Source organism: Ammospiza caudacuta, chromosome 9 (assembly GCF_027887145.1).
Source record: "Ammospiza caudacuta isolate bAmmCau1 chromosome 9, bAmmCau1.pri, whole genome shotgun sequence".
NCBI lineage: Eukaryota > Metazoa > Chordata > Aves > Passeriformes > Passerellidae > Ammospiza > Ammospiza caudacuta.
The window spans coordinates 31,562,441-31,580,648 of record NC_080601.1 but is presented as its reverse complement, the minus strand read 5'-3'; the positions used below and the strand labels follow the sequence as shown (position 1 = coordinate 31,580,648).

The 18,208-nt window shown below is 35.0% G+C and overlaps 1 protein-coding gene across 2 annotated transcripts in view; it reads right to left on the bottom strand.

The window, feature by feature from the left end:
* Window positions 1-18,208, bottom strand: part of ATRNL1 (attractin like 1) — a 428,662-nt gene that overhangs the window by 285,905 nt on the left and 124,549 nt on the right. For both annotated transcript variants that reach the window (XM_058810434.1, XM_058810433.1), the window contains exon 20: window positions 12,976-13,069. In XM_058810434.1, the coding sequence (XP_058666417.1) occupies window positions 12,976-13,069 (94 nt within the window). The remainder of the gene's footprint in view (window positions 1-12,975; window positions 13,070-18,208) is intronic.

Here is an 18,208-nt window from a genome sequence, read left to right as displayed (position 1 = left end):
GAAGGAAAGTATTAGGAGTGAAAAAAAACTTTGTAGACTTGTTTTGTGAAACTCCAGCTGCTATTCCATAGTGACATTTTACAATTAGCCTCCCAAGAGCAGGGGAAACAAAAGTAAACCTTATGTTCCCAATTCTCACCAAACCAGGGAATATCCCCTCTTAAACCTAAGCAACAAGGTGTTATCATGTATTAAAATATTGATCTGAATCAGGGCCCAAATCTGTGATTAAATCACGAGGCTGCGTAAGAGAGGATAAAATGACCTAAAGGAGAACAAGATGAGATTTTGTAGCAGCTGTTAGAAAGTAATTGCTGCCCTTATCTCCTTACAGATCTTGTAAGAACTCATTTCCAGGACAAATATTTTATTTTAAGTCTTCTTTATGAAATCTGATTTATTAAATCTCTTTCAGCCTGACTGTTCCTTTACCCTTTAATTCTTATCACTTCTCTGTGAGCAAGCCAAAAGTCTTTTCTTGCAGGACAATGAGCCCTTTTTGACACATTCTGTATGTTGGTTTGCCAATCTTACTGCTCTCACTTTGGCCTCCTGCTGTAATCCAGTATTCCTAAATTTATCTTTGCTCTGTGCAACACTGCAAATAAAAAGTTTTGTGGCAGATCAAATTTTCAAATGTGATTATAAGTTTTCTTTGATTCTGGATCAGACTCCTGACAGTATTTAAAACAGCTTTCCTAGCTAAGTTTTCACTCAGCCTTCTAGTACTTTGTTCTTTTCTTAAATTGCTGGAAAATTCCTTTTTTGTAATATAGAAATAATAGATAGAGATGAAGAACTAAATCTTTAAGTCAATCCTTCTGAAGTGATAATCTAAGCCACTCAGGCTCCACTGCTGAAGTTTAGCATATCATCAGGTTCTTGGATTGATTTATGGCCTTGTAATCAAGCTCCCCAGCCCCATTATCTAGTCAGCTGATAAATACCACTTATTTTTCAATACATCCACAAGAAAAAAAAATATAGAAAGCTCAAAACATGCAAAGGTTGTGCAGTTTTATTTATATTTTATACTTTCTAGTGGTGATTACTCAGTACAGAAGAAGAAAAGAATAAGGGAGTATTTCTAATATTAGGACATTATTATCTTTGAGCTGGTGAAGGCAGATAGAATTGCTCCTCTGTTATTTCTTCTTGCCTTATCAGTTATCGTTCCCTGTAAATACCTTGCATGTGATGGAGAATTTACTTTTTGTATCAAATGTTGTGAGTTTACCTTGTAAGAGGTAAAATATTACATATATTTTTCAGTAATGTTTATTGTAACTTGCTGTCTTTTCAAGTCTACATTATTCCGTGTCATTCACGTGATAATGCAGGCTATCAATGAAGGCAAAGTAAAAAGGATGTTTATGTAGGCACAGCTGCTTATATATGTTCTGCCTGCAGAATTCATTATCCCAGGCAGCCCACCTCCTGATTTTTAAACAGGAGTGAAAATAATATTCCTCTTAAATAGACAAAGCTGCAGCAAGGAAGAATATCAGTACAGGGAATCACAATAGATTTCAGTAACCAAATAAAGGATAGGACTTCAACCACACTTCTGAAGCAGCATGGTTTTCACAGCCTCCTATTCTTCATTACCTTAATTGTTAAAGAACAACTCAGATACCTACAGCTTTCCAAGCAACTCTAAAATGCTGTATGCAGTTCCCTTATCTACCCAACCATCCAAGAATGGAATTTTTATCTCATTTCAGTTACCCATCATAAATGCAGGAGTGGCACAGAAAGCCTCTGCAGCATCACTGTACTTGGGCCATGGGGAAGCAGGAGAACATGGGCTCTCCTGCAGCAAGGGCACAGGCAGGGCTGGGACGGAAAGAAGGTTCAATAGATAAGAAAACCTGCTTGACTGCCAGATGTCTGCACACGCAGCTGCAGCAGAATGCAAGTTTGTTGGCAGGCTCCTCAGGATGAGGACTCCTTAAGAACGATTTAGCACTGTGTAATTGATGTGCACAGTCTATATAATTATCAGGGAAAAAAAAGAGGACTAATGCATTTCTCACTCCCATGTCTTAATACCAAAACACATTTCTTAGTTCTCTCTGTGCATAGCTTTAATCTTTTGTGTGCATTCTTCTAATACTGTTGGCAACTACTGAAGCAATTTAAAACTAATAACTAGCAACAATGTCTTAACTTTGAAATAAAAATTGAAACCAGAAATAAAACTATTCCAGTCAAATTTTCATCTAAATGTAAAGGTATGCAATTGGCTGAAAGAGGAAACAGAAAATGAAAATGGCAGTAGGAAGATGCATATTTCATCTATTAGAGACCATAAGAGGAAAACAAAAGCAGTCTTTCCATCACCAGGAGATTCTTATCAAATACTTTCTGTAGTACCCACCTGACCTAGACTTTCCTTATTGCTCTAAAAAAATTCTTTTCTTCACTTTTTCAGTAAATAAAAATATATGAATATCACCAGATGAAGTTGATGGATATATCTATCAATGAGTTTTCATCACAACGTAGCTTCATTTCTTTTAGTCATTTGTATGATTTTGAAAATCGATTTTAAAATATAAACAGGGCATGGTATTTTGAGCAAGCTGAGCACTGAGCAATCCATATCAAGCAAGAGAAAGAGGCATTATTCCAATTTCAAACTTAGCTTTGTGTTGATAGCTGAGAGAGAGATCTGAGCTCTCACACTGGTATTTTCTTTTCCCATTGCTACCTCTACACTTGCACTCCCTTAATGACAAATTGATTTAACCAGATGTCTATTTCAACTTTAACAACTCTTGTACCAATTACTAATTACCATACTAATGGCCTATCAGGTGTGCATTATAAGCCCAGATCTGTGCTGCACAATGAGTATTTTATCTGAGAGTTAAGAACTGAGAATAATTAAGAGATTTTCAGCAGCTTTGAAAAATCATGAGAATTGTAGATCTACTGAGAAGAATTTGAGATTCAAAAAACCAGTATTTTTAAACTCACAATTTAAAAATAATCAAATGTTTGGATTACTACATACATTGAATTTGTGCACTGAAAATAAGGAAACCATGAGTATTTTGGATGGATCTACCTTAGAAAACTGCTGTTCCTTCAAATAAAAACCACATCCTCCACGATGTATTGACTTGGATAGCACAAACCCTGACAGCAGACGCAGAGAGTCCCCTCAGCCTTTGTTTAGTCCTCATCAAAATTCCATCATCAATTGGCTGCAATAAGCAGCAATAGCAACACAACCATTTTAAAGCCATTCAACACTCACTGTACTATTGCAAGCCTGGTTTTCAACAGAAAACAACTCTACATTTCAGTTTACTATCAATAAAATCTATATCATCTTCAAATCATTCAACCTGTGGATCTTAATGCCTAACTTAATACAGATTCTATTGAAAAGCTATTTTCATTGTAATTTCTCCTTGCACACTTTCTCTGTCCAGGTAAAAAAGGAAAGCCTGGAGTGCAAGAGGATTTTTTTATATTAGTTCAACTCAGGAGAGAAATACAGTGTTGGTTAAATTCCAACTTACCTTCCATTCCATATATATTTTGCATTTTCCACACAGTGAAATAGTAAGGGAAATAGTTATTTTGACAGGCAATATCCTAATGCTTTATTTTATTTGCATAGTGTCCTGATAATTCAAGAGAAAACTATTCTGAAGTAATTCCTATATATATATACTTCCCATTGAATTTAATTACAGTGATTTTACAACTTTCCAAAAAATCCATTTTAAAAAAGTTCAGACTACATTCAATCAAGTATCTCAGAAAATGATGGATATTAATAATATTCAAACATATTAAGTATAGATCAGGCCAAATAATCACCCATTTCTATCTAAAAGGCATTTTCCTTAAATTAAAAAAGAAAAAATGTTTTAAGTCATTTAAAAGGCATAAGTGCTATTCATCATTTACTAAGAATTGATGTTTTGTGCCTCACTAATTGGTGTCATTTCAGTAAGTTACAACTTCATTTAAAAACAAAAAAAAAGGCAAACCCAACAAAAATGGAAAAGGTGAGTTTTGGGGGACAGCCAATACCATTTAAGAAGCTCACCATAGAATCTTTCCTGTCACAAATCTCAAAAAAGGTCAGAATTTACATGAACATGCACAATATACTATTTTCAGAAACAGCTGGGGTTCCTTTGAAATCATCTCAATTTCACAGATCACTTTCAAATGAAAAGAAATTATCTGTCTCAAAACTCAATATATTTGTCGCCCACAACAATTTTTACTATTTTTTCTCACAAGTGGAGTTTCCATTACTGAGTACTTAAAGTCTAGCAGCACATAATGAAATACCAGTTTTGTGTATTGAAATCAATGTCTGTAACTAAATCATAATTCTCTTTACAATATAACTCCATTCTCTCTAAACTTCAGCCAGCCAAACCTCATTTGTTCAGATAATCAGTTAAAGAAAATGACCCAATTCTTCTTTCTCTCTAATAAAATACTGTAGAAAAATCTTACTATTTACTCAATACAGTGGTACCATGAATGACTCAGGGAAAGAACTTAATGAAGTTTTTTACTAGAATATATTTAAATGCTTGTACCAGAGAAGGTTAAACATCTATTTTATCCTTGGTGGAAACCACAGGAGAAAGGGGAAGCTCTACAAAGAAGCTCAAACAATTAATATATCTCCAGATGTAGCAATCCAATAGTCAATCAGTATTGATTGACTGATCTTACCCTAAATTGAAAACTAATAAAAAAGAACCTATTTGCTTATGAAACGACCGAAAACTGATGACTTTATACAGCAAAAACATTTTTTTTTTTAATTAAAGGGTTTTTTGAAGGACACAGTAATACTGCTGTAAGTCCTTTTCTTCGGTTATTTCCCTTCTTTCCACAGAACTGACAAACTGCCTCTGTCTGTGATGCTGCAATGATCAGCATGGATGGGGACATGTCAGAGCCCTTTGGTTTTCCTCCTCAGCTATTTTCCAGCACAAAGGACCAATAATGATACATAACATTTTGATAAGCCATTTTTAAATATGATCTGTGTCTTCTGTAGTAGCCAAGATCCCCTAAAAAACACCAAAAAATTGAGAGAACATTGAGAACTCTGGGAACGTTGATTTCTGAAATGTTTACATGTACTGAAACTGACCAGTGTTTATGTGTCATGAAGGCAAAAGTAATAAAATATGTCAAGTTCTCTGTTCTAGATACCCAGTCTATAATAAAACTGTAGTAGCAACATTTGTTTTCTGGAAGATGATCACCTTGAAAAGATTTTGTCCTCCATAAACTTTTGTAGGACTGTTTATTCTCAATTTTTTTTTAATCTCCTTAAATATTTGCCTTCCACAAAGGAAATATCACTTTCCTCCCTTCTGCTCCATAGTTAATTGTCCAAAGCTCACTGCAGTAGCAGTAGCCAGCAATAATAATAGTGATGTAGAGGGCTGTTACTGTAACACAGCACATATTGAATTTAATCAGTTACAACAGAGCAGTATATAATAGAATTTTTTAAAAGAACTCCCTGAAATATCTGGTTTTGTCAGTCACAACTCAGCTGATGGATTTTTTCTGATGACAGCAGGATGAGTAGCCAGAAAAGCCATTAGTTATTTTCTTTTCTTTCTCTAAAGTGATCTACTTATCTTAAACCAAAGTAGTAGGAAGGGTAAACCAAATTCATACTGTACTGGAAATCTGTGTTCTTTCTCCCCCCTACCTGCAGAGTAATTCCCAGATCCTATCCTACACCTAGCAATTTCTGATTGAGAAAAATTAATTATGGTGAGATTAATTATGGCTCCCATGAACAATGACAGTTTATAATCCAACTCCAGCAACATGAAAGAACAGAATAATTATATTAATAGTTAACAAAGGTGTTGACCAGGATAATCAAGCTGCATGTATTTATGTTTTGTGGAGACCCCAGCACTACACCTGGCAGAAAGGACAGACTGTAGTGTTGGGGGTATTTGGTTCATGCAGGTGAGGAAAGACAAATGCCTGGTGGAGCCACACATTGAAAAGAAGATTGTCTTCACTGCCAGCAGCCTCCTGCAAGTGTTTTCTGGAATTTAAACACTCTATTGGCTGTCTTACAAGAAATTCTCCAGTCTCCTTTTTAATTTCCTCAAAGCAGCAAAGCCAGGAGATGCTGTAACTGCAAACACTTCTTCCACGGGGCTGGTGCTCTACAAGAGCTGCTCATACTGAGTTCTGGCTTATGTGACTGATGTTTCTCAGCATCCCTAGCTCTTAACTGGGTTCCAGTCCTGGCCACAGAGCAGCATTCCCAGGTGCCTCCATTGCACATCCTGAGAGATGCAATGCAGCACAGCCCCATCACTTTCAACTGCTTGAACTGGGGTTAAAAAAGACAACCTCAAATTGTAAGTCATTGCAAACTATTTTGACCCTGTCTGAGACTAAGAAACAGCACTGGCTATGCAGATATGTGCAATTCTGCTTTAAAGCTAGCCCTAGGCAAGATGTAAAGCCAGCCCAATTCACAAAGCCCTCTGACCTCCTCCTTTCCAAAAACAAGCACAGAAACTAAAGCTACAACTTTGCTGGGTAAGAAAAAATCAGACTCAATAATAAAGCAATTTTATGGCAGCCATAACCTCCCTGTCTCTTGCTCCTAGTAATTCTTCCATGGGACACAGTCTTTGCTTGTTTCTCTTTTTCCTGCATGAGTATACATCAGCATCACTCCCACTTCTTATTTCATCTCAGTCTGAACTTAGTACCTAACTAATTAAAGGCAGAATAAGTGTCTTCATCTTATATTTAGCTTTAAATCTTTATGAGTCTATTTCAGACATAAAGAAAACGCCAACTTCTCTGTTCTTTTCCGCTGTGCTATTCTACTTCAATAAAAATAGCAGTGGAAGCATTGCCTTAACTGTACATCTCTAGACAATTGACAGTTTGCACCAAAAACCACTAGCATGTTATTTAAATATGTTTGCCTTACAACAAATGCATCCTGAGCACTGGAATTCAAAACAGATCTCACTGGCATGGGATCTGTGAAAGGCCTGGGCTGCCTGCCCTGTTCCACTGCTTCACTGCTATAACCTGCACTGAGCAAACCAGATTATTCACATGCCAGTCCCTCAATGACATGATCATGGCATTAGAGGAACAATTGTTCAGAAAGAGAGATTCGCTTCTTCTGAAAGAAAATCCAGCACCGTATGTTTTTCAAATAGGAAACCAAAAGATATTAATTAAATCTCTATCCAGCATGCGTACAAACATAAACCAAGTGGGCACAAGAGACAAGGACACTGTTTGCACTCCTTTAGCCAGGAGGCTTTGAACAATTGTAAAAAAATAACTGTTTTGCTCTACACAGCATTTTTGGAGGTAGCCTGAAAAGGAAGTAATGACTATGAAATATCTTAGAAAACAGCTAAAGCCCAGTGGTAAGAGGATTCTCCTCTGTTAAACTTGCCAAACCAAAAGACATTTTTATAGGTTATGGAAGATCCTAACTTAGAAACCAAAGCAAAATTACTTCATTGTCATGAAAGAGAAACTCTCATGCTGAAACTGCTCTCCATTTTCCAGACAATTACTACGAAACTCGGAAAGATAAAAGGCATAGGGACAGAAGAGAATGAAGTCTCAAGGTACAAAGCTCTTTGCAAGGTGCTTTGCAGCTTCTCCCTCAGCTACCACCTCATGCTCACTTCTGCTCTGAGAGCACTGTCTTCTAGGAATGATACATGACATTCCAACTCTCATTTTTTATTTCTGCAAAACTGAACAATTTCCTGAATAAAATGTAATGTTTGGATGTAACAATGCTTAACAAAGTGTAGTTTCACTTACAGATAGCCTGCAACTCTGAAAGATCCCAGAGAGCCTCATGAACTTTACATATAATATACTGAATATACCAAAGCAGACCAAGTGAGCCTACTGCAGAACAAAAAAAAATCAACAGAAAGGCCAAGAGTGACATACAATACTGCCAAAACCCGTATTTTCCTTTTCTTCAAATTTTAGATCTCAAATGTTTCAAGTGCCTTCTGAGGGTTTGAGCCATTAGAGTGCATTTGGGTCATGCTCTGAAGCTTTGATATTAGACATATTTTTAAAATGAAAGCTGCAATTTAAGAAAAAAATGATTGATGTAAGAAACATGAATTAAAAGAAAAAATAGCTCAAATCTTTGAAAGATCTGACAATAATTACTACATGTAGAGCAGAAAATGAGTACATTTAAAACATAAATGTACTCATAAATGTTGAAGTAAGAGTTTTATTTTATTGTTCTCCTTAGAAACCTAATGATCCAGCACTGTGAGAACTAGCTGAGAGCATGAACCTGTCCTTACAGAGGCAAGCTGAAATTTTCAGGCAGTTAAATAAGAGAGGCAGTTGCTAAACCCACCAACATTGCTAAACTCACCAGTAGCTACATGACAGATTTTGCTGTAATTCTCCACCAAACCTCACAGGTAATGGAGTAACATGCATTAGCATGTCAAACTTTCCTCTTAAACTAAAAAATCAAGGTCTGGACTCAGCAGGAATAGGTAGAAAACATCTCCTATCAAATACAATCAAATATGTTAAACTAATGGTGAAATATTATCAAATGACATAAATACAGGGAAAAGCGTTGAAGTCAGGGGAAAAAAAAAAAACCAAAATGCTGTTCCTGTGGTAATTTAAACCACTAAATATTATACTTTTAAACTTTACTTTAGAAAACCACCAACCACCATGGTAACCAGTATTAAATGGATTATACCCTCAATCAGGAAAAGGCACTTTCTCAATAGAGTAAGGGGTTTTTTATTAAATTTCCAGCAATAAGAATTCCTTTTTGTCTATTTGGCTTTGTGATTTGTGTGTGTGTCTGTGATAAAGGAAGTTCAAATCAAGTGAATTTATTATATGATTGCTGCCAATTCTTCTCCTACTGAAAAGCAGCAAGAGAAGCTCTGTGTGGAAATAACTGGGAAAAGATTTACTCTGCTATCTGAAAATAAAGCTGCAGTGATATCAATTGAATGGGGAATTTGACTCTTAACCCAGTATATTTTTTACCTGTAAGATGAATTGTACCATTCTGTGGAGGGAAATTATACAGAAGAGTATGGCTGGATATTTTAAAATCTTATTCTTATGTGCAGCAGACTATCAATAAGTGCTTATTTTTTATGCACAGATCCTTACATTATTAAATAGCTATTTAAAGCTTACATACAGGAAAGATTTTTACCAAATAAATACCGTATATTTTCATAAATAAAATAGTATTTCTTCCACTTTTACATCAGGGGTATGTCTAAGAAATCAATGGTGTGGACATTTGAGCAATACATTTTATAATCTTGAATTTATCCTTCTTACAACTATATAAAATATACTATGAAATGTGAGATTTGAAATCATACTTTTCCCCCAGTATTTTCCTTCCAACAAGTAATGCTTCATTACAGAGGTTTTGAAGCCAAATTTTAGCCCAGTTCTTACATGGTGATGACAAAAGCTACAGACACATCACCAAGTGAAGGCTTCCACCTGCAAGAGCCCAGACTTACTGAAACTTCTCAAAGAATTATTTAATTACTCACTTGATCACATAATTTTAATATTTTTCTTCCTTGCCTCCAGCAAAATTTCTCTCATTTAATATCAAAATTTGAACTTTGAAACATCCCCTTTACATTTTCTGCACATTCCCACAAACTTATTCCCTGAAAAGTTCCCTGTGCATAATCCTGCATATATGGATACTCCAAAACATATGGAATTTTGAAAACCTCTGTCAACAGAATTCTATGAGAAAATAAATAGCAGCCAGTAAATCAAATGTTAGAGAAAATTAAATAAAACAACTGCCTTGAAGCAATAGTTTTCCCCTGAAAATATGGTTTAAATCACTATGATTTTCCTGTTAATACCAATTGCATATTTCATTTTCAAAAAATTAAGGGGAAAAACAAGAAATCAAGTATTTTTATTTGTATCTAGTATTAATATTTACAGTCTAGTTACTTAGAATAATCAATCCATTCCAATAATTTCCTCATGATCAGGAGATTACTAAAAGTTTTTTACCAACTGAAACGACCAACTTAACAGAAACAAAAATATTAACATTTGACAAATATATGATCAGGTGAAATGATCATATGACCATGATCATATATGGTCATTTAAGAAACATTGTAAAGTAGAATACAAATGTGTAAAAACTTTACAACTTTACTAATTTTAATTTCAAATGGCACTGTGCTGCATGCCATCCAACAGCACAATCAAGGATTTAATGCAACTGAGAGATGGGTATGCTAAAAAAATACACAAATAAATAAAAATAAAATAAATAAGATCTTACATGAAAGTACAGAGTTAATAAAGTATGGAGGGAAAAATAAAATAAAAATAAAAAATGTTGTAAACTTTCCCAGATTTCATAAAATCTCTGCCCACAAGGCACAACAGAGCCCTGCAGCTATGACTTCTTAATCAATAGGATTCTTGACAGAAATATCAATCCATCTTTCCCACTGAACAGCCAGAGTTTGGAATTTTCATTGAATTACTTATTTTAGCAAACCACAAGGTTGTAGGTTTGCTGCTGAGGTTTTTAGCCTAGTCAGTAGCAAAATAACCCCAAAAAATTCATCCAGAGCAATGGAGAGCAGTATTCCCACTTTGATTCAAGTTTCAGATTATTTATACAGAATATAATAAAGTAATAAACACAAGGAAAGAATTGAGCTGATCTTAGTTTCTCCTTATCTTCTAGATAATGACTGCATATATATCTTATGATACATTCAAGAGAGGTTGTGAGTGTACAAAATATTTTTAAAGAGGAAATAGTTTTCTATTTTTTTAAGCATAATACAAAACAAATCAAGTTCATATTCTTCATATTAAGTTTAGAATGAGCATGGGACTGCATTCAGTGACTCATTAGTGATTGGTTTTTTAAAATTATTTTTTAATGCTCTTCATCTCCTGATGTTCTAATGAAATAGATAAAAAAATATTTGATTGAAACTTCCATACATAAGTAAATCACTTCTAAACAACCATGAGAGTGAAATGACACAGTCTAACTATTTCCTCCAACTCAAAATCTGTGGTTATTTGCTTGAGTACCCATGAACCCAACAGATATAAATTATTTCATCCCAAAAAACTCACCAACACTTAAAATATCAAATGCTTAAACACCATAGCTTGCCCTGGACAAGCCTTTGATTTGTGTATGAATCTAGAACAGGAATGCATTACATGTGACTAAAAAAGAGATTTTTCTGAAACTCCAATTTTAAGTTCACTCTTGAGAAGTCAAAATTCAAATTTCTGTTTCATCTGTGTTGTGGAATTGTTGTAACTTCTGATGAGGGAATTCCACAACTAGGAAAACCTCTTCTCTTCTAGTTCAGTAAGTGGGGTAAAAGAACCTTTTAGGATAGACAAACTCAGGACAGCAGACAGTGGAATAAACAGTGATGAAACAGACACAGGACAAATAACACCAACAACCACAGAGATACATGAAAGACAGGCTGGGGTGAAGGCCTGAAAAGGGTTCCTTATGTGCAGGGTAGTCAGTAAAGAACTGGCATTTTCAGCACTGAAACTGTTTTCTGTGGTTCAGGTGTTACCAAGGACAGAGGAGAAATTGTTGTCTTTTTCTTCCTGTTCTTTGTATAGTCAGAATGGCATCAATTCAAGTCCAGAGCTGGTAGCTGATAATCAGATCACTCATTAACACCTAAAACTGATTAATTGTATGGGCACAAAAAGAGGGAAAAAAGACTTCTCAGTGAAGACTTCATTTGGAACTTAAAGATATCATCATTCCTGCTTTTGTCATGATAAAATTTCATCACTTAGTCCTAATCTTGATTTCCCATCTCATCCTGAGAGTCTTCAATCAGCTGGACACCAAGTCCCAGGGGAACAGTAGAGCTGCCAGCACAGCTCTTTCTCACGGATATACACAGATCCTCTGCATCAGAAATTTTTGTTTCTTTACAATTTATCAAGCAAAGTGTTACAGGTAGGATCCAGGCCAGTTCATTGAGTCTATCAAAGACAAATTCACAAATCCAGTGTAAGTGGATGTCCTGTGGCAGGCAGAGCAGAAGCTCCTGGCAGCTTCCCTGCTGGGGAGGAGTCAGCTGGATTCATGTGCCTTCTCCCCAGTTCCAAACAAAACTGCTAAGGTAAGTTTGTTGTCAGACACTATTAAAATAATTAAAACTGCAAAATTAATAAAGTTCCTATTTTAAATAACATGGTGTACCTGATAGAACAGACTGAAAGAAGCATCTTAACTTTAAGGCTATTCACAATTAACTTCAATGTGATATTTGTACTATTTGGTAAGTTACTCCACTTCAGCACTTGATTGTTCTCAGGACTCCATTTGTTGTGAAGGTGCAAACTCTTCCTCTAAAAACAAGAGGCTATTGCAGTCCAAAAAAAAAGAGTACTTTCCATGACAGGTCTACACATTCCTATGGTCTTGATTTTATGATGTGGGAAAATGTCTAAAACACCTTAGTACGGTTCCAAAACCCTAGAAATTATATCACTGTAGATTCCCAACAAAATAAGTGACAAATGTAATTAATGTAATTACCAACTCATATGATTTTTTTTTCCTTACACTAATGTTTTAAAAACTTAAGAGAAAGGAAGATAAATAGAAGTAATTCAAGTTTGTTCTTGGAAAAAAAAATTATTTTTAAAAAGTCTTCAGTACTTTCAAAACATTACTGAAATTTGTGATGTAATTCTTTTAACTAAAATCTAAGTAATAGTGAAATTTCCTAAGAAATGTAGGGAACACTACATCCACCACTAAAGCATCTGCAGATCAATCACAAAACCCAGTACCAAAACAACAATATGAAATGGGAAAAATAGTGATTATTCACTAATCAAGGATTGTAATAACTTTAGGCTACATTTAATTGTACTCACAGTTGACACTGGTCTCCTTTGATTCCCTTAGTTGTGCAGAAACATTTTCCTGTTTGCATATGACAGATATTTGCATGTCCACTGCATGTGCAAGCTGTAAAACCAAAAAGGAAAAATGAGATTTCCTCACTCATACTTAATTTGATAATTAGGTGAATATTCTTAGATTTTAATACTTCATCCCAAACACATTTCCTACAAGCTCTATTGAAATATATATCTAGTACTACTTCAGTTATAATCTTTTTCAGAAAAATTCACTAGCATATCACTTACTTTATTTTCTGCAGAGTTAAAAACTATTCCTGCATCATTAGAGGCTGTCCTCCACACCTTAAGTAACAGCAGTTTGAGGAAAGCAATTAAAATCTACCATTTCAATGTGCAACCCAGAAAATTATTCATAATTCATCTTGGCTACACAGGGTGAAATCCTGACCAATGACAAAATCCATTTAGCTTGAAATGTCTAATTAAAGTGTCATTGCAGATGTTTGGCAAGAGATCTAATATAATTGGAACTCTTGCTATTTTCAAAAGTGAACAAAAAGAAATCTCAGAAACCATTTGAACAAAGGCAGAGCAAACACTACAGGTATAGTCCTCAAGAAGAGTTTTCTAGAAGCAGACAACTTTTAAAGCTCCTGGAATCTGAACTGAAGGAGAATCACAGGAACAACATCACCCCCCCACTCCACTTCAGGGCCAAGGAAATTCTCTCCACATTGGTCTGCTCACTGCCACTCTTGCTGCCTGATAGATTCTCACCTCAAAAACATTTTCCAATTCCCAGTTCCTGAGTTCTCTTCTTCCTTTTCCTTTCCACGTTTATTTGAATTTCTATCTTGTTTAGGCAGCCATTTTTTATTCCTAACCAAGTGTACCAAACTTACTAATCTCTCCCTCATAAATGTGTCAATACATCCCCACACCAATGGAATGACTCCCTACTAATATTCACATCACACCCAAAGTCTTTCTTTAATCCAAAGTAACTCTGAACCCACCATGATGTTCATATTAGGCTTTCACTGAAGTTTTAATTATGACTAAGATAAAGGATTTAATATACGAGGTCCTGCTTGGGAACAGATATGGTACCAAGTAGTGACCTGTATAAGATAAAAGTTTATTCTCTGTTTTATAATCTCATATTGAATTCCTATCATAGACTGAGTTTTAAACTTCCCTTATACTGATAAGGAATAACACACAATAAATCCTTCTTTGACAGTGTCCCATCCCATACACACTCTCACCTCTTTGCCACAGCCTAAGACAAACGGAGAAAAAGGTACAAGACAATGTAAAGCCTAATTAAATGTAAGATATTATTGAAATAATATGCCCATTTCAGGACTTGGTTTGTTCAGCCCTCAGAGCTCATTAAATAGCCAGCTGAACTTAAAGAAGAATTCTTACTAAGAAGGTGCCAGGCATTCAATCTGTCTGCAAGAAACACCAGAAATTTCTGTGCAGCACATAGCGATGTGTGATGTTTTTCTCTGTTTCATAAAACAACCTCTGAAAAATACCTGCAGTTACCACAAAATCCTACATGTTGTAATTCTGCTACCCTCTTGACACTCTACATTAAATGTTCATTGAAGTGCTGCCACTACATTATCAGTTAAGTTTTTCCAAATCCATTCATGTTTTCCACTCTACATTTATAGAATTATTATTTAGGCACTTTAAGCTGGAAAAGCCTCTTCACAAAAGTTAATTTTAATTGTGTAAGTCTTTGCAATGCTTTCAGTGAAAAATACAGGAATATATTTTTAGTATCTTATTCTGCTTATAGTTAAGTACTCTTAACAGTGATGCTCCATTACAACACAGCACAAAAGTTATAAAGGAGCTAAAAGGGTAAATTCTGAAGCACATTCCAAAAGCTGTCAGTGTTTTCACAAATATAAAAGCTATTGCAAACTAACCTTAATTGATTGCTCCCACAATTATTGCTCATTTAATAGGATGTAGATCACAAACGTGGAAGTTGAAAACATAAGTGATTATATAACAGCAGCTCTTCAGTGAACATTTATTACTCTCATTCAGCAAGTTCCTATTATTAACCTCACTGGTCCTGGATAATACCAGGGGAAAAGACAACACCTTTGCTTTACTTTTTAAATCTAGAAAAAAAATCTGTTTCACAGCAATGAAAGCATATTTCAATATGCTTTTTATATGCAGGTAATTATCTAGGGTTTGCAAGTGTGTGATGAAAAATGGATTCCTATCCATCTGTGGATCTCTATGTGGGAGTAACCAAAACAAAATTCATTTCAGCCATTGCTGCTGTTACTGAAGCAAATGTGAGTGCATGCAATCAAAAAAATGCAATAGCAGAGCAGGATGATATTTTAGGATATTTGGAAGAAGACTGACATTCTTCCATTACCCCAATATTTCTGTATTCCTCTATATATATTTTCTTTATAATTTTCTATTTGTTTCTCTCTGCTTAACCACTTTCAGTGAATGGTTACTCCTGGGATAATAATGCAGCCAACAGTTAAAACTGCAGCTAAGGTAGGATCTTTCCCAGCCTATTGCTACTTAAACTAGACCAAGTCTTGGGATCAGTTTTAAAATCATATTTTGTACCAATCATTGTCAGCTGGCAGAAATCAGGAAAAGAGATTCAATTTATATTTTCCATACTTTTCTGAGGCCAACACTTGAGTTCATTCACTGAAAGGGGTGTCAAGAACTAGAACAGGCTGCCCAGGGAAGTGGTGAATTCACTGTTCCTGGAGGGATTTGAGATGTGTGGATGTGGCACCTGGGGATGGGTGTTAGTGATGGGCTTGGCACTGCTGGGATAATGGTTGGACTGGGTGAGCTTGGAGGTTTTTCCCAAACTAAATAGTTCCATGATTTTGTGTACTTTTTGCTGCACCTTTGGACAGAAAAAGCGAGTTCAGACAACCTCAAGTCTTCCCAAAATAATTCTGTGCATTCATCTCCTACTTGGGTTTATACCATGCACGCCTGCTAATTTAAATACTTAATTATCATGCTTTTACCAAGAATTAAATATTTAAAATAAATAATCTATGGCTCACAATAAAAATCTGCATAAAAGGTAGAATTTAAACATTTCTTTTGTTATTTTTTACATATTAAGTGAAATGATGACATTAGAGCTTTAAAAACAAGAAGAAAACAACTCATCCTTGCAATATCTACTCTATTTTAGAGAAATAGTAGCTCAAAATACTCTTTTGTACAACATGCAGATTCTAAGTGGAACAGAAAGATTATATGAAAACAATATAATCCAGTAGAGCAAATCCATGCTGCAAAATCACAACCCTATAGAATTTATTAAATAATAAATCCGCTGTATGATTGATTCCAAGTTGCCAGCTCAGCATATAAATGTTCTTGCTGACAGCAAAAGAATACCCATCACCATTTCCATGCAGTGTGCATTTTAAACAATTGAATTTAAACACTGATTGCTTAGCCCCCATCTCCAACATACAGCTGCAAGAGCATTTTTGCTCTCAAATGGAGCTCACTACAGATGGTGATTTAAGTAAATATGTTTGCTTACATGAAAGGTTGCTAAACCAGAGCTGTACATGGATAATTACCATCAGACACCTGGCTGATGTTTTTTAAAAGAAAGCTATGACAATACCTTTAAATACTGAGGTGTGATACTTTGTTAATTTTACTAACATTCAAGGCATACGTTAAATCAAAAGAAAAGGAAATAGAGCATTTCTTGTAGATTAGGCTAAGTAAGAAATAGCAAGTATAAACTTCTATTAGATCCAAAATTTTAATGCTCAGTTTCCCTGTAAATGTTCACCTATGTAATCTATTAGTCTACTCATATGGCAACTGCCCTACAGAACTATTTTCTACATTAGGAATATTGCAAAACTGTCTAGTCACTTAATTCTCTAGAAATGTATATTTAGCTAGAAGCCCCTGATACCCTTTTCGCATTCAACAATTGCTTTTATAGGAAATACATCCATTCGGCCTTTGAGACAGGAAATCTAAAAGCAAAAAATGTGCCCAATAACACTTCTGCAATATCACCAAGTAGCATTAAAATTAAGCTAAAGAACTGCTGTGAAGGCAATGACCAATAAAACCAGGAGTACAAAAAAAAAAAAAAAAAGAGAAAAAGCAAAAAGATGCTATAAGAACATACTGCTGTACATGCAGTAATGGAATTGTCATTTTACAGTGACATGATTATCCTCCAAAATAAATCAGTCTTAATAGAAAAATTAACACATATAGGACTAAATTTCTTGTTTTACCGTGTGATTTATATTTCTTTGGTCTCAAATTAATTTATTTTTATAGTAGCCTAATAGCACAAAAAGAAAAAAACACAGGTGTACTAACACAGTGCTAAGGACTGTGAGACAGAGAGAAAAGGCAAACAGAACAGACAAATATTTTGGATTCCTGTCACTCAGATACCCAACTTTAAGTCATATTAAAACACAGACAATTTCACTCGAGCTTGAACTAACACTACTGAGATCATGTGACCACTGGTAAGGCAATTATTTTTTCCTGAAAAGCAACAGTCAACAATCTGGAAATCACAGGTGTCACTTCCTTTGCTTTTAGGAGTAAACATACATTCCAGAAGTGGGATATTTATCCTAAAAAACCCAGAAACAACAGACAGGCTGATTATCTGTGGCAGAAATCAAAATTTACTTTGGTTCAACCTAAAGACAAACTTCTTTAATTAAAGGCTTGTATTTGTTCTTTAGCCATTTTTGCTCTGGTAAAATGGCCCTGCAGTGTTTCTATTTCATTATTCCTTCTGTTCAAAGCATTCATCCTGAAAAGTGAACTGATTTCTTTTGTTTATTTGTAATAAATACCTCTCAAGCAATCACAGTAAAGCTGTCTTTAATCATCAGCAAGTAACAGTATAAAGACAGCTTGGAAAATCATAATTTTCCTTTATACAAGTAGATAATGAAAATGCAACACACGAGATTAACACTGAAAGAAAGACAGGATCTTTTTTCTTGTTAGGAACTGAGCAGAATCTTAAACAATTAACAAGAGTAATGCTGCGCCTGAATTTCTCATGCCAATACTGAGCCATTGCACAGAATTTTTATAGCTTTCTGTTGGAATAATATGCATTTTCTACCAAAAAACATGCTGAACAAAAACATTGTCACATGAACTCACAAAATACAGTAGCAGCACTTTCATGTTTTCCATGTTAATC